The following is a 17,864-nucleotide window of genomic DNA, read 5'->3' as shown; positions in this document are numbered from 1 at the left end:
CTTTGCATCGAACATGTACCGGTCCCTTCTAATGTGCACCAAGAAAGCAAACCGCAACTCCATCCTAACCGACGAAAAGCAGAGACGCAATAAGCACACTAATTGGGCAAACTTACTCGACTTGAGTGTTCAAATGCACAACTAAGCTCAATCTAAACAGGAGGCGAGACTTACCCCTCGGGAACCCACTCGTGGACGCGGCGGATCTCTGGCCCGATGCCTACCTCGCCAAATACTCCGGGGTCGCCGCTGCTCGCCATTTCGCCCTAGGGTTCTTCCTCCTAGTTCAAACAGCTCCAGCAGCCCCCCACCTTTGAGCGCTCCGCCCGGGCGCATGGAAGGAGGCCGCACCGTGGGTCCAGCAGGTGGCGGGCGCCCCACCCGTGGCATCGCAGGGAGGTGGCGGGCGTCGCAGGTAGCCGTGGAGCGTAGGTGTAGGACAGTAACGACGGAGCAGGCCGTGCAGCTGGTGGCGGGGCAGGTACTGGCCGTGGCGCAGGGCAGCCGGCCGGCGGATGGGCAGAGTGGGCTAGAATCCTACGAATGATTTGGGGATTTAGTTGCACGGGCCTACATGTCAGCTCCGGACCCACGTCCACGCGGTCCCACGTGTAAGCTCCGGACCCACAACCACTGACGCCGGTGGACGGAATGGACTCAAATATGGTTGTTTGGCCTCGTCATAGTAGTTGTGCATGGTCTAGGGGCAAAACTGAGCACAATTCGCATCTGAGGGCAAAACTGAGCACATGGACACCACCGAGGGCAAAAGGATAATTAACCCATCTTACAATGATCCTAGCTATGCACATCAGTAAAAAATCGAAGCACGGTGGTTCGGTTATGGGTCGGAAGAAAATTTGGAGGGATAAAATCGATGCCGACAACATATTGATGGGGCGCTATTTTTTGGATAATCCCATGTACCCCGAGTCGTACTTCCGGCGACTGTTTATGATGAGCACCGAGTTGTTCAGGCGCATTGCAGAGAAACTGGCGAGCCATGGTCGGTCTTTTCAACAAAGGAGGAATGCCACCGGAGAGCTCGGGCATAGCACCATTCAGAAGGTGACAGCCGCTTTGCGTATGTTGGCATACGGTATTCCGGCTGATCTAGTTGATGACCACTTGGCCATGGGTGAGAGTCAAGCCATCATGTGTGTCAAGCGCTTCGCAGTCGGAATTGTGCAAGTGTTTCGCCAGGAGTATTTGAGATCTCCCAATGCTGAAGACGCCGCAAGGCTTTTGGAGATGAACAAAGCTCGCGGATTCCCAGATATGCTTCGCTCAATAGATTGCATGCATTAGAGTTGGAAGAATTGTCCTAAGGCATGGCATGGGCAATTACACAGCCAAAAAAGGGTTCCACTATAATCCTTGAAGTGATGGCCGATCAAGACACTTGGATTTGGCATGCTTTTTTGGAATGCCTGGATCTTTGAATGACATCAACGTTGTTAATCGGTCACCACTCATGAATAAGATTGCAAATGGTGAACTGCCACCGGTACAGTTTGTAGCAAATGGCCATACATACAACTATGACTATTATCTTGCGGATGACATCTACCCAAAGTGAAAAACATTTGTGAAGCCATTGAAAAAACCGGAAGGTAAGAAAAATCTTGATTTTCACAGTGCTCAGGCAGCGGCTAGGAAAGATGTGGAGAGAGCTTTTGGGATTTTGCAAGCCCAATTTGCTGTTGTGAGAGGACCGGCTAGATTTTGGGATCAAAAGATGCTTTGGTACATCATGCACGCTTGTGTGATCATGCACAACATGATCATCGAGAATGAGCGTGGCCAAGATTTAGAGTACTCTTAGTATGAGCTCTTGGGACATCCTGTGCGAGTATGACGGAGGGCTGCGAGGGTGGCCCGATTTGTTGCCTCCTATCGTGCCATTCGACATGCTGAAACGCATGATGATCTTCGGAAGGATTTCATCGAGGAGTGGTGGGCATGGAATGGCCGACAAAGAGCATCATGATTTGTATGTTTGATGTTGTATTTTTTTTCCCGAAAATTGATGTTGTATTGTTGAACTATTTGTTGTATTGCAAGATAAATTATTTGTTTGAGTTGTAGTAATAAAATTAAACTATTTATTGTTGATTTACTTTGTTTGTTTTTGATCTTCTTGGTTGTGTTTGGAGTGCATATATTGTTTGTGATAAGCGTGCATGCAGTTTTTTTGCGGCGGCTGCTGGAGCAGCTCGAGCACGCTATACTTTGCAATGACCGCCGGAGCAAGTGCTCGTCGGCGCAAAAACTCACAATTCTGACATTGTAAACGCCTTTTTAGCGCGCCGCGCCTTACGCGGCCGTTGGAGATGCTCTAATGTGTTAAAAAATAAAACTGTCATTGTTGGGCAAGGTAGGTCGAGTTAGAGCATCTCCAACAGACGCGCTATATAAGGCGCGTGCTGAAAAAGATTTCTATATAGCGCGTGCGTGACCAAAAATAACGCTCCAGTAGAAGCTGTAAAATAGAGCACGCACAAAAACAAATCTGCAAATTTAGTGCACGCAGGCAGCGGAGCTGCAAATTTGGGGCGCCGGCTTGAGCGCGCGGGCAGCTGCGCATGGGTCCGCCAGGTTGGGCGCTGTGGTTTTGTGCGTCTGGTAAACCTCCCACGCGCAAAAGCGTTATTTCGGCGCTGTATTTTTTTTTTACCACGTCTGTTGGAGACGCTCTTTCCTGCGCGCAAAAGCGCTATTTCGGTGCTGTATTTTTTTTAACGCGTCGCGTTAGCCCGTATCTATTGGATATTGGAGATGCTCTTATGCACTAGCGCAGGTGAAACGCGCACACACAGGATAGCAGAATAAGACTATAAGACTAGCATGATGAAACTAGTCAATATGAACTCGCAAAGTAGCCATGTCAAAAAAATAAAAAACTCGCAAAGTAGCGTCACCGTGTGGTTAGCTACAATGGCGACAGGTTAGCTACGTACAATGGCGACATCGCCTTGCGGACAAGAATGATCTCGTACGTACGTACCGCCCAGAGAAACGTCAAGGCGGTAGCTAGCTAGCTCTCTTTGTTTAGGTGCCCCCGGCCGGGAGTAGAAAATCAAGTCTCCTGATGAAGTGATGATCTCGTTACCCGCGGGGCACCTTGAAGTTGATCCTCCATGGACCTGTCACGTTCTGCCGTCCTCGTCCTCGTCGTCGCCGTCTTCCGGCTGTGCGCGTCGGCCAAGGACCAGCTTGCCGTGGGGGAGAAGCTCCTGGCCGGGCAGTCCCTCGTGTCCGACGGTGGCGCCTTCGCTCTCGGCTACTTCTCCCCAGACGACGCAGCCGGTCCGGCGAGACGGTATCTCGGGATATGGTACAACGGCATTCCCGGGCCTCGCACCGTCATCTGGGTGGCCAACCGGGACGCCCCGACGCTCGCGCTGGCCAGCGACTCCCGCCTCGTCCTGTCCGACGCCGACGGCCTCGTGCTCTGGAACACGACCGGCGTGGGCAGCTCGTCCTCGCAGACGGCGCCAGCCGAGCTCGGGAACGACGGCAACCTGCTCATCCAGCTCTTGGACGGCACGGTTGTGTGGCAGAGCTTCGATCACCCGACGGACACGTTCGTGCCGGGGATGAAGATGCGGCTGAGCTACCGGACGGGCAAGGGCGACCGCATCGTGTCCTGGAGATCCCCCGGCGACCCGGCACCGGGGCGCTTTTCCTACGGCCTGGACCCCAGCACGTCACAGCAGCTGCTCATGTGGAACGGGACGCGCCCCTACTGGCGAACTCCCATCTGGAGGAGTTACGCCGTGATCAGCATGTACGTCAGCGCCGGCACAGTAATCTACACGGCGATCGTCCGCACGGACGAGGAGATGTCCATGGTCATCACCGTCTCCGACGGCGCGGCGCCGACGCGGTGTGTGGTGACAAGCTCCGGCAGGTTCCAACTCCTCAGCTGGAACGGCACCGTGTCGGCGTGGGCCACGCTCCAGTCGTGGCCGTCGAGCGGGTGCAGCACATACAGTGGCTGCGGCGCGTACGGGTACTGCGACGTCACGGCGGCGTGCAGGTGCCTGGACGGCTTCGAGCCGGCGAGCGCGGCGGAGTGGAGCGCCGGCAGGTTCGAGCAGGGGTGCCGGCGAAAGCAGGCGCTGCCGCCATGCGGCGGCATCGGGATAGGTTTCGTGGCGATGCCGGGCATGAAGGTGCCGGACAAGTTCTCGATCGACTCCACCAACCGGAGCGCGGGGGAGTGCGCGGCCAGGTGCGCCGCAACCTGCTCGTGTGTGGCGTACGCGTACGCCAACGTGCAGAGCAGCAGCACAGATGGCCAACTGATCAAGTGCGTGGTGTGGGCGGAGGAGCTCGTCGACGCACAGATGATGGGCGCGCGGTGGGGCGGCGAGACGCTCTACCTCCGCGTGCCCGTTGCTGCTGCCTCCACAGGTACAGCAGAAACATATGTTTCTTTTGCCATCTTTTATCTGTTGAATCTTTACCGAATTCAAACCAAACAAATTTGGCAGTGCCGGTGTTAGCCCTGCCCAACACAGGTAGAAACTCCAGCAGAAGGGGGGTGAAGACAGCCCTGCCGGTGTTATCATCCGTCCTGCTGCTCACATGCATTTTGTTTGTATGGTTCTGGAGATTCAGAGGTACAGTTGTATTTTCTTCCATTTTTTTCATTATTAATAACTCTGAACATGTGATGCTCGATCATTCTTTCACACACACACAAAAAAAATGCTCACAGCACCAATTTCACAGCCAAGGGAAGAAAAGCCGAGAGCCAATATGAGAACACGAACACGTCGAGCAAAATCAGAGCAGATCACAACGGAGACCTTGAGTTCCCGTCCATACGGTTCGCCGACATTGTCGCCGCCACGGACAACTTCTCCAAAACACTCATGGTCGGACGCGGAGGGTTCGGCATGGTCTACAAGGTAGTACTACACGTTTTATCCACTTTTGCTAACTTTCAGTCCCTTGAACTACAAAAATACAGTCAAACAATTTCAACAGCTAAAAAGCAGTTCAAAATCTTACTTGTGTCTTTTACCATTGGGAAGGGAACATTAGATGGCGGTCAGGTCGTCGCGGTGAAGAGGCTGAGCAAGGACTCGGATCAGGGAGCAGAGGAGTTCAAGAATGAGGCCATTCTAATCGCCAAGCTGCAGCACCGGAACCTGGTGCGCCTCCTCGGCTGCTGCTCTACCTACACCAGGACTCGAGGCTAACGGTGATACACAGGGACCTCAAGGCCAGCAATGTATTGCTGGACGCCGAGATGCGCCCCAAGATCGCCGACTTCGGCATGGCCAAGATCTTCGGCGACAACCAGGTGAAAGCCAACACCCGGAAAGTCGTCGGAACATAGTGAGTTATCTCAACACCCGGAAAGAAAAAGAAATTATTCTTGTTTTGAGTTTTTTTTAACAAATAGTACAATTTTGTTTTAAGAAAAATGTGGAACCTCTTCTGACCAAAAAGTAATGTGTGGACAGTGGCTACATTGCTCCCGAGTACTCGATGGAGGGCGTCTTGTCGGTCACGTCCGACGTGTACAGCTTCGGCGTGCTGCTGCTTGAGATCGTGAGCGGCATCAGGATACGCGCAATCGACGGCATCATGGAGTGTCCTAGCTTGACAATCTATGTAAGCACCTGAAGAAAAACTGACAATGCCAAACCATATACTTGCAGTTAACTTCCTTTTGCAGCACACTCCATGTCATGGTCAAATCCATATTCATCTTTACAAAAGGCATACACAGATGGTTGATTTGATTGCTTCATGTAGGCATGGAGCCTGTGGAGGGAAGGGAAGGCAGGCAAGCTGGTGGATCCATCCATGGCAGAGAGCTGTTCACAGGACGAGGCCATGCTCTGCATCCACGTCGGGCTCCTCTGCGTCGAGGACGACCCGAGCAGGAGGCCGCTCATGTCGTCCGTCGTGTCCATCTTGGAGAATGGAAGCGCGCCGGTGGTGGCATCCGCGTCTCTTCCGGCGCCGAACCAGCCAGGGTACCTTAAAATGATGGGAGACAAGAGCCAGAGTAGCGATCTCGAGAACACCAGGAACGCCATGACCATGACCGCTCTTCAGGGACGGTAGTACAGCAGTCCTTTTCAGGGAAGCAGCACTCGTCCTAGTGTTCCATTTATTTTTTACCGGGGAAAAAACCCCAGATTTGTAGAGCATTTATCACAGAGAGAAATGAAAGACGTATTTACAGGAGTGCTGAGTTGATCAGCCTTGAAATGGATCATAAGAATGTCTTGCTGAATTGAAATCTTTACCATGCTAGGGCATTTCTACTCGATCCCCTAAGAGGCCATAAGAGAGTACAGATCCTTAAAAGTCTTAGTGGAGTAAAAATCTTACGCCACCTCCGTATTTTTCCATAAATCTCCCTAAATATACTCCCTCCCGACGTGGCCGAGTAAGTCTGGCGTCTCTCCCTCTCGCACTTCCCGCGCAGCACTGTGGGCCAGTTTGGGTTGCGACCTAAGCATCTTTTGCCTGGCTTGGAGTTGTGCCTGAATTTCATGCAAGCTTGTTTGGTTGCTACCCTATGAAAAAAAAGCCCGCCTGGCCTGGATTCCTTTGCATTGCAATTAGCCTGGCTAGACTCAAGGCACTGCAATTAGCCTTGCCCAGGCGACCGAATTCGAACGCCTAGCCGTGCGGCCACGAGGATAACAACAGTCTGGTGGATATTTACATTAAATAATTGCTACATGGATTGATTGATGAGACGTTAATGCTTTGCCTGGTCCAGGCATGAACCAAACGATTCAGATCACACAAGCCTAGCCAGGCAGAAATATTTTACATTTCACATCCACACCAAACAATACTGGCCATCCAAACATGAGGGTCAGGTCACGAATCAAACTGACCCTGTCTGACGTAGCCGCCACGCCCCGCCGCCGTCACCGATGACTGACCGGCCGGCCGGAATAGCTAGCCCGGCCCCTTCCCTCGCCCCATCGATGACCGACCGGCGCAGGCTTTTCAGCGCCGAAAATCACCCACACGCCGGCGCCGGCGCCAAAGAAGAGTTTGGGTATCAAAAAGACCCACCGCGTCAATCTTGGAGAACGGAAGCGCGTCGGTGGTGGCATCCGCGTCTCTCCCGGCGCCTAACCAACCAGGGTACCACGGAATGATGGAAGAGAAGATCCAGAGAAACGAACAGCAGGAACACCATTCCCATGACTGTTCTGCAAGGCCGGTAGCACAGTACGTAGTAACAGTAACTTTCTTCTTCAGAAGGAAGTTGCACTAGTCCTAGCTTTCCATTTTTCTTTTCCTTTTTTTACCGCAGGAAACCCCAGATTTGGAGAGCATTTTTGTTACATATACAAATGGAAGTTGTATTTACAGGAGTGTTGAGTTGATCAGTCTTGAAATGGATTATGGATGGTATGAAATGTCTTTCTGAATTTGAATACTTTAGCTGCTAGGACTTTCAGAAAATTATTCAGACAACTTCAGTGTTTGACATTGAGAGGTTCAGAGAGACAAGTAGTTAACCAGAAGAACAGAGATGCCTTGATTAATCTGAGAAAATAGCCAGATATTACACAAACACCATCTTGTAGTGTACACACACCAACTCCTCATCTCGACTCGCCCTCACATGCAACATCTATCAGTCCGGACTACTCAATCTCAGAACGGGAAGAAGCAGAGATCGACGACGACACACATGCAGCAGCATCCATCAGCCATGAAGTTGTCGGCCTAGAGCTTGAGCTGACGGCGCTCACTTGCCGGGGACGAAGTTGGTGGCGAAGGCCCAGGCGTTGTTGTTGACGGGGTCGGCGAGGTGGTCGGCGAGGTTCTCGAGGGGGCCCTTGCCGGTGACGATGGCCTGCACGAAGAAGCCGAACATGGAGAACATGGCGAGGCGGCCGTTCTTGATCTCCTTCACCTTGAGCTCCGCGAAGGCCTCGGGGTCCTCGGCGAGGCCCAGGGGGTCGAAGCTGCCGCCGGGGTAGAGCGGGTCCACGATCTCGCCCAGCGGGCCGCCGGCGACGCGGTAGCCCTCCACGGCGCCCATGAGCACCACCTGGCAGGCCCAGATGGCGAGGATGCTCTGCGCGTGCACCAGGCTGGGGTTGCCGAGGTAGTCGAGGCCGCCCTCGCTGAAGATCTGGGAGCCGGCCTTGAACCAGACGGCCTCGCCGAACTTGACGCCGTTGCGGGCGAGCAGCTCGGGGAAGACGCAGCCGAGCGCGCCGAGCATGGCCCAGCGGCAGTGGATGACCTCCAGCTCCCGGTTCTTGGCGAAGGTCTCGGGGTCGGCCGACAGCCCCGCGGTGTCCCAGCCGTAGTCGCCGGGGAACTCGCCGGTGAGGTAGCTCGGGGGGTCGCCGGAGAGCGGGCCGAGGTAGAGCACGCGGTCGGAGCCGTACCACGGGCTGCTGGACGCCGCCACCTTGGGCTTGCCCGCCGTCTTGCGCATGGTGATGCGGCCCTCGCCGAAGGGCGCCGCCCTGGAGGCCTTCACCGGGGTGCCGGCCATCGCCGGGGAGGAGAGCGCCATGGTCGCGGCCGCCATCGCGCGCTGCGTGCTAGCTGGCTTTGCTTCGGGTGAGCTGAGGCTGGCAGTGGGAGGCGCTGGTGGTCGTTGGTGCTGTGGAGTGAAGCGGGAGCTCGCGGCGCTTAAGTAGGGGGAGGGCGCGATCGGGTCCTTATCCCGGGGAATCTTATGCCGAGTCGCCATTGGCGCGCGGGGCGCGAGGCGGGCGGATGGGGTGGCTGAGGTGGCCGCGCGCTGGCCACGGGGCTGGGGGAGCTTGGGATTTTTGCAGTGTTCGGGTGGATTTCGCGCGGTGGAGATGAGCCGCGAGGGCGACGGGGTGGGTCGCGGCCGCAGCCCACATGGCCGCGTGTGGGGTGGCTCGCCGATGTGGCCGCGCGCTGGCCTGGCGATTTCCTTCTCGCCGCGCCGGGCGAGCGGGGACGGAGGGTGATGATTTTGGCCGTTGCGCGCGGTGCCTTCTGAGGCTGCTGGCCGGAGGACCCCGGGAGTTCGATATTTGCCGTTGGCTGCTTCTGCCGGCGACGTGGCCGACATCTACTCGTTTGAAAATTAAATATGCATGAAAATGTGAGCGACTCGCAAAATAAACTGATTTCTTGCATCTATATATATTTTGTCCACACAAATACATGGTAAAATTAACATATCTGGGCTGGGTAATGTGGCCAATTGCTACTGGTGGTATCTTCTGCTAGCATACACGGGGGCGGGGATGGCGATGAAGCCAGAATGTTTTTTGTGCCTCACATACTACCTTATAGTTTTATATTGAAGTATCATTCGCATTTAGCTTTGCCTAGACACACAAAAAAAGAAATACTTGCAGCTGCAGCATGGCTAACATTGGTCAACAATTCCACATACACGCCAAGAAGACGAAGTTAACAATCAAACAATTTGAAATACGATATGAAATGCCAATGCTAGAAAATATTGTCAGATGAAAATTTGAGATCTACGAACTAGCTAGAATAATCTTGTATTAGCAAATGGTTGTCTTTTAGTTTGCCTTTATATAGGTTTGAATGGCAAATCATCACTGATTGTATTAGGAAATTTTCTTGTTTAGTTAGCAAAAATTGATCAACATAGACAGCATATCTAGAGAATTAAATCCATCCCCTCCTTATCCCCTATACTGCTAGGTCGAAGTAGATCGGTTGGTTGTCGTTCGCAAGTACGCGACAACCATCACTGTTTACGAATGCTAGGCGAAGCATTGACGGATCCAAGCTTTCGAGCGATGCAGAGATCACAAAACCAAAATAACTAAAATCACGCTAATCACGGAGATGATGCGTAGCGTCAGGAGACTTGGCGGAGGCTAATTGTCTAATCTGCCTTGGCATGGACATTGAGAACAACTAACTAATGGGCTTGTACGTGGGCCTTCCCTTTTTCTTTCTCCAGAATTTACATAAAGATAGCGGGGGCGAAGCACGTTGTACCTACTAATCCTATCGCTAATTAGCCGATGCTTACAAATGTTCCCTCGATCGTTAGGGGGGCCAGGCCCCTGCTCACCTCCCCTTGGCTCCGCCACTGGTTGATACACTGGAATGACCAAAAGATGACTAAATATGACATGTGGGTATTGTGGACAAGTCTGATGTTTCATCATCATTGCCTGAAACGAAAATTCAAAAAACATCATTACTTTTTCTCTGATTCAGAACATAACTGACCTGCCCAATAATTTATACTATTAGTTGGGGTGTGCCATTGGCATGCCTCCTCAACGTTCATGTGCACACTTAACTAGCTTACTCATATCTGTGGGTCTAGATTGATCCTTGATGGCACTTATACACATCAAAAGTAATTCGACTACATGATGTAAATATAGCTATTGGACATGATGAGGGGGTGCTCCTCTGAGGCGCTATTGTGCGCGCTACAAGTTGGTGGGTCCGTATTGTCGGTGTCCGGGGACCCGGGCTGGGTCCCGCTAAGGGCTTGTGGTTCGCCGGGTTCCCCTAGGTGCGGGCCCCGCATGCCTAGGGGGACTGTGCGCCATCTTGTCGATCGTCAGGTCATGGCCGAGTCGAGTCACGTACAGTGCTCTCCGTCAGGTTGCCGCTTGCTGTCGTCAGCGGGTAGGTGAGGGGCACTGTTGCCACGTTCCTGCTGACCAGAGGCATGGGCGGGGCACTGTTGCCTCGGTCATCGTTGATTGAAGTCTCGTCTCCATCATACGGCTTGGATGGGACGGGAGTTGACCCGCGGCTGGATTGCGTAGCACGCCACGGGTGGCGCTGGCTTGTTGAGGAGGCTTTGGTCGTGCCGGGTTTGGCTGTCTTGCGCTAGTTGTTGGGGCCGAGTCGACGTGTCTTGCCGGGTCGGCTAGTCTGGCCTGCTTGCGGGGCTTGGCCGGATCGAGTGACCCGGCCAAGCACGTGCCGGTATTGAGGGGCGGTGCCAGCCCCATTGTTTTTTGAAGAGGATCCGGGTTCTGTTGCCTGCCCGGGATCCATCCCCCCTACAGTAGTCCCCGAAGCTGTGAAGGTCCGCCGTCTTCGAATGAGTGGGCCTTCGTAGTTTCCCCTTTAAGCAAGGTGGATTCTGTGAGCGCCGGGTCCAGCAACACCCACTGTGTGCCGGTTTTCTCGGGAACCGGATCGTGGCATCCTGGCCGTGGCGGGGGCCGAGAAGTCCGCCGAATCTTGGGGCAATCCCACGGGCTTTGCGCGGGCGCCACGTGGTGCCCGGAAGTCGGAGTGGCCTGATAGGCCACACGCATGACGGGACCAGGCGACGGGCTGGGGCCCATCGTCGCGCGCCCTCGGCCCAAGCACGCGGATTTATTGCGGCGTCCGGGGGCCGGTTGCTCTTCCCCGGGCAGTTACTGCGCATGTACGTGCGCACTTATTGCGGGGTAATGGACGGGCGCGTGCAGACGATCCCACTTCCCCACTTCCCCACGTTCAAACCGAGGGTTATAAATCGGGGCGCAGGGGGGCGGTGGACATTATTCTCGCTCGCGCCCTCCTGTCCCTTTGCTCTCGCTCCGCTCTTTGTAACTGACGCACTGCGGCGCCCGCTGCTCCGAGCAGAACTCCTTCGCTGTCCATCTTCCTTCTTCTTCCTTGATCATGTCGCTGCCATCGGGCTCCTGGATGGGTTCGAATGTCACCTGACCCAACTCCGGGCGACGCGGCGCCTGCCGCGGCAGACGAACGTTGATACGTCTCCAACGTATCTATAATTTTTGATTGCTCCATGCTATATTACCTACTATTTTGGGCAATATTGGGCTTTATTATCCACTTTAATATTATTTTTGGGACTAACCTATTAACCGGAGGCCCAGCCCAGATTTGTTGTTTTATACCTATTTTAGTGTTTTAAAGAAAAGGAATATCAAAAGGAGTCGAAACGGAACGAAATCAACTAGAGAAGTTATTTTTGGAAGGAAACACACCTGATGGACTTGGACCCCACGTCAAGGAAGGAACGAGGTGCTCACGAGGGTGAGGGGCGCCCCCCTAGGGCACGCCCCCTGTCTCGTGGGGCCCTCGTGGCTCCCCTGACGTACCTCCTGCACCCATATATACCTACGTGACCTAAAACTTCCAGAACAGACATTAGATCGGGAGTTCCGCCGCCAGAAGCCTCCGTAGCCACCAAAAGTCAATCGGGACCCTGTTCCGGCACCCTGCCGGAGGGGGGAACCCTCATCGATGGCCATCTTCATCATCCCGACGCTCTCCATGACGAGGAGGGAGTAGTTCTCCCTCGGGGCTGAGGGTATGTACCAGTAGCTATGTGTTTGATCTCTCTCTCTCTCGTGTTCTTGAGATGATACGATCTTGATGTATCGCGAGCTTTGCTATTATATTTGGATCCTATGATGTTTCTTCCCCCCTCTACTCTCTTGTAATGAATCGAGTTTCCCCTTTGAAGTAATCTTATCGGATTGAGTCTTTAAAGACTTGAGAACACTTGATGTATGTCTTGCCGTGGATATCTGTGGTGACAATGGGATATCGCGTGCCACTTGATGTATGTTAGGTGACCAACTTGCGAGTTCATGAACCTATGCATAGGGGTTGGCGCACATTTTCGTCTTGATTCTCCGGTAGAAACTTTGGGGCACTCTTTGAGGTTATATGTGTTGGTTGAATAGATGAATTGAGATTGTGTGATGCATATCGTATAATCATGCCCACGGATACTTGAGGTGACATTGGAGTATCTAGGTGACATTAGGGTTTTGGTTGATTTGTATCTTAAGGTGTTATTCTAGTACGAACTCCAGGGCTGTTTGTGACACTTATAGGAATAGCCCAACGGATTGATTGGAAAGAATAACTTTGAGGTGGTTTCGTACCCTACCATAATCTCTTCGTTCGTTCTCCGCTATTAGTGACTTTGGAGTGACTCTTTGTTGCACGTTGAGGGATAGTTTTATGATCCAATTATGTTAGTATTGTTGAGGGAACTTACACTAGAGAAAGTATGAACCCTAAGCCTTATTTCCACACATTGCAATACCGTTTACGATCACTTTTATCACTTGCTACCTTGCTGTTTTTATTATTTCAGATTACAAATACCCATATCTACTATCCATATTGCACTTGTATCACCATCTCTTCGCCGAACTAGTGCACCTATACAATTTACCATTGTATTGGGTGTGTTGGGGACACAAGAGACTCTTTGTTATTTGGTTGCAGGGTTGCTTGAGAGAGACCATCTTCATCCTACGCCTCCTACGGATTGATAAACCTTAGGTCATCCACTTGAGGGAAATTTTCTACTGTCCTACAAACCTCTGCACTTGGAGGCCCAACAACGTCTACAAGAAGAAGGTTGTGTAGTAGACATCAGACGTCGGCGTTCGCCTGCCGCATGGCGAGCAGAGGCCTCGGCCCGAGGGGCAGGAGCGCGTGGTCTTCTGTTGGGGAACATAGTAATTTCAAAATTTTCCTACGCACATGCAAGATCATGGTGATGCATAGCAACGAGAGGGGAGAGTGTGATCTACGTACCCTTGTAGATCGACAGCGGAAGCATTGTGACAACACGGTTGATGTAGTCGTACGTCTTCACGATCCGACCAATCCAAGCACCATTACTCCGGCACCTCCGAGTTCTTGGCACACGTTCAGCTCGATGACGATCCCCGGGCTCCGATCCAGCAAAGCGTCGGGGAGGAGTTCCGTCAGCACGACGGCGTGGTGACGATCTTGATGTTCTACCGTCGCAGGGCTTCGCCTAAGCACCGCTACAATATGACCGAGGTGGAATATGATGGAGGGGGGCACCGCACACGGCTAAGGAACGATCACGAAGATCAACTTGTGTTCATGGGGTGCCCCTTGCCTCAGTATATAAAGGATGGAGGAGGAGGAGGCCGGCCAAGGCAATTGGTGCGGCCAGGATGTGGAGTCCTACTAGGACTCCAAGTCCTAGTAGGAGTCCACCAAGAGGGGAGGAAGGGAGAAGGAAGTGGAGGAGAAGGAAAGGTGGCCGGCCCCCTTTTCCCTAGTCCAATTCGGACCAGAGGGGAGGGGGGGCGCAGCAGCCCCTTGGCCCTTTCTCCTCTTCCCACTAAAGCCCATCAAGACCCATTGCTTCTCCCGTAACTACTCGGTACTCCGAAAAATACCCGAATCACTCGGAACCTTTCCGATGTCCGAATATAGTCGTCCAATATATTGATCTTTACGTCTCAACCATTTCGAGACTCCTCGTCATGTCCCCGATCTCATCCGGGACTCCAAACTCCTTCGGTACATCAAAACTCATAAACTCATAATATAACTGTCATCAAAACCTTAAGCGTGCGGACCCTACGGTTCGAGAACAATGTAGACATGACCGAGACATGTCTCCGGTCAGTAACCAATAGCGGAACCTGGATGCTCATATTGGCTCCTACATATTCTACGAAGATCTTTATCGGTCAGACCGCATAACAACATACATTGTTCCCTTTGTCATCGGTATGTTACTTGCCCGAGATTCGATTGTCAGTATCCAATACCTAGTTCAATCTCGTTACCGGCAAGTCTCTTTACTCGTTCCGTAATACATCATCTCGCAACTAACTCATTAGCTGCAATGCTTGCAAGGCTTGAGTGATGTGCATTACCGAGAGGGCCCAGAGATACCTCTCCGACAATCGGAGTGACAAATCCTAATCTCGAAATACGCCAACCCAACATGTACCTTTGGAGACACCTGTAGAGCTCCTTTATAATCATCCAGTTACGTTGTGACGTTTGGTAGCACACAAAGTGTTCCTCCGGCAAACGGGAATTGCATAATCTCATAGTCATAGGAACATGTATAAGTCATGAAGAAAGCAATAGCAACATACTAAACGATCGGGTGCTAAGCTAATGGAATGGGTCATGTCAATCAGATCATTCATCTAATGATATGATCCCGTTAATCAAATAACAACTCTTTGTCCATGGTTAGGAAACATAACCATCTTTGATTAACGAGCTAGTCAAGTAGAGGCATACTAGTGACACTCTGTTTGTCTATGTATTCACACATGTATTATGTTTCCGGTTAATACAATTCTAGCATGAATAATAAACATTTATCATGAAATAAGGAAATAAACAATAACTTTATTATTGCCTCTAGGGCATATTTCCTTCAGTCTCCCACTTGCACTAGAGTCAATAATCTAGTTCACATCACTATGTGATTAACACCAATAGTTCACATCTTTATGTGATTGGTTCACATCTCCATGTGACTAACACCCAAAGGGTTTACTAGATTCAATAATCTAGTTCACATCGCTATGTGATTAACACCCAAAGAGTGATCATGTTTTGCTGGTGAGAGAAATTTAGTCAACGGGCCTGCCATATTCAGATCCGTATGTATTTTGCAAAATTCTATGTCTACAATGCTCTGCACGGAGCTACTCTAGCTAATTGCTCCCACTTTCAATATGTATCCAGATTGAGATTTAGAATCATCTGGATCAGTGTCAAAAACTTGCATCGATGTAACCCTTTACGATGAACCTTTTTGTCACGTCCATAATCGAGAAACATATCCTTATTTCACTAAGGATAATTCTGACCGCTGTCCAGTGATCTACTCCTAGATCACTATTGTACTCCCTTGCCAAATCAGTGCAGGGTATACAATAGATCTGGTACACAGCATGACATACTTTATAGAACCTATGGCCAAGGCATAGGGAATAAATTTCATTCTCTTTCTATCTTCTGCCGTGGTCGGGCTTTGAGTCTTACTCAACTTCACACCTTGTAATACAGGCAAGAACTCTTTCTTTGACTGCTCCATTTTGAACTACTTCAAAATCTTGTCAAGGTATGTACTCATTGAAAAAACTTATCAAGTGTCTTGATCTATCTCTATAGATCTTGAAGCTCAATATGTAAGCAGCTTTACCGAAGTCTTTCTTTGAAAAACTCCTTTAAAACACTCCTTTATGCTTTGCAGAATAATTCTACATTATTTCCGATCAACAATATGTCATACGCATATACATATCAGAAATGATGTAGTGCTCCCACTCACTTTCTTGTAAATACTGGCTTCACCACAAGTCTGTATAAAACTATATGCTTTGATCAACTTATCAAAGCGTATATTCCAACTCCGTGATTCTTGCACCAGTCCATAGATGGATCGCTGGAGCTTGCATATTTAGTTAACACCTTTAGGATCGACAAAACCTTCTAGTTGCATCATATACAACTCTTCTTTAGTAAATCCATTAAGGAATGCAGTTTTGATTATCCATTTGCCAGATTTCATAAAATGCGGCAATTGCTAACATGATTCGGACAGACTTAAGCATAGATACGAGTGAGAAAATCTCATCGTAGTCAACACCTTGAACTTGTCGAAAACCTTTTGCGACAATTCTAGCTTTGTAGATAGTAACACTACTATCAGCGTCCGTCTTCCTCTTGAAGATCCATTTATTCTCAATTGCTTGCCGATCAGTGGGCAAGTCAACCAAAGTCCATACTTTGTTCTCATACATGGATCATATCTCAGATTTCATGGCCTCAAACCATTTCGCGGAATCTGGGCTCATCATCGCTTCCTCATAGTTCGCAAGTTCGTCATGGTCTAGTAACATGACTTCCAGAACAGGATTACCGTACCACTCTGGTGCGGATCTTACTCTGATTTACCTACGAGATTTGGTAGTAACTTGATCTGAAGTTACATGATCATCATCATTTGCTTCCTCACTAATTGGTGTAGTAGTCACAGGAACAGATTTCTGTGATGAACTACTTTCCAATAAGGGAGAAGGTACAGTTACCTCATCAAGTTCTACTTTCCTCCCACTCACTTCTTTCGAGAGAAACTCCTTCTCTAGAAAAACTCCGAATTTAGCAACAAAAGTCTTGCCTTCGGATTTGTGATAGAAGGTGTACCCAACAGTCTCCTTTGGGTATCCTATGAAGACATATTTCTCCGATTTGGGTTTGAGCTTATTAGGATGAAACTTTTTCATATAAGCATCACAACCCCAAACTTTAAGAAACGACAACTTTGGTTTCTTGCCAAACCACAGTTCAGATTGTGTCATCTCAACGGACTTAGATGGTGCCCTATTTAACGTGAATGCAGCTGTCTCTAATGCATAACCCCAAAACGATAGTGGTAGATCGGTAAGAGACATCATAGATCGCACCATATCTAATAAAGTACGGTTATGATATTCAGACACACCATTATGCTGTGGTGTTCCAGGTGGCATGAGTTTGTGAAACTATTCCACATTGTTTTAATTGAAGACCAAACTCGTAACTCAAATATTTTACTTCTGCGATCATATCGTAGAAATGTTTCATTTATGTTACGATGATTTTCCACTTCACTCTGAAATTCTTTGAACTTTTCAAATGTTTCAGACCTTTGTTTCATCAAGTAGATATACTCATATCTGCTCAAATCATCTGTGAAGATCAGAAAATAATGATACCTATCGCGAGCCTCAATATTCATCGGACCACATACATCAGTATGTATAATTTCCAACAAATTTGTTGCTCGCTCCATTGTTCTGAAGAACAGAGTCTTAGTCATCTTGCCCATGAGGCATGGTTCGCAAGCATCAACTGATTCATAATCAAATGATTCCAAAAGCCCATCAGCATGGAGTTTCTTCATGCGCTTTACACCAATATGACCTAAACGGCAGTGCTACAAATAAGTTGCACTATCATTATTAACTTTGCATATTTTGGTTTCAATATTATGATTATGTGTATCACTACGATCGAGATCCAATGAACTATTTTCATTGGGTGTGTAACCATATAAGGCTTTACTCATGTAAACAGAACAACAATTTATTCTCTTACTTAAA

The 17,864-nt window shown here is 50.2% G+C and overlaps 1 protein-coding gene and 1 pseudogene across 1 annotated transcript; one reads left to right on the top strand and one right to left on the bottom strand.

The window, feature by feature from the left end:
• The first annotated feature begins 3,030 nt into the window (after positions 1–3,030).
• LOC123107654 (G-type lectin S-receptor-like serine/threonine-protein kinase B120) lies at positions 3,031–6,197 on the top strand (annotated as a pseudogene).
• A 1,313-nt stretch (positions 6,198–7,510) lies between these two features.
• Positions 7,511–8,725, bottom strand: LOC123104728 (chlorophyll a-b binding protein of LHCII type 1). Its single transcript, XM_044526603.1, has one exon. The coding sequence runs from the start codon at positions 8,708–8,710 to the stop codon at positions 7,748–7,750; it is 963 nt and encodes a 320-aa protein (XP_044382538.1). The 5' UTR covers positions 8,711–8,725; the 3' UTR covers positions 7,511–7,747.
• Between the last annotated feature and the right edge of the window lie 9,139 nt (positions 8,726–17,864).

Source organism: Triticum aestivum, chromosome 5A, assembly GCF_018294505.1.
Source record: "Triticum aestivum cultivar Chinese Spring chromosome 5A, IWGSC CS RefSeq v2.1, whole genome shotgun sequence".
Taxonomy (NCBI): Eukaryota; Viridiplantae; Streptophyta; class Magnoliopsida; order Poales; family Poaceae; genus Triticum; species Triticum aestivum.
This window is presented reverse-complemented; position numbering and strand designations above follow the sequence as displayed.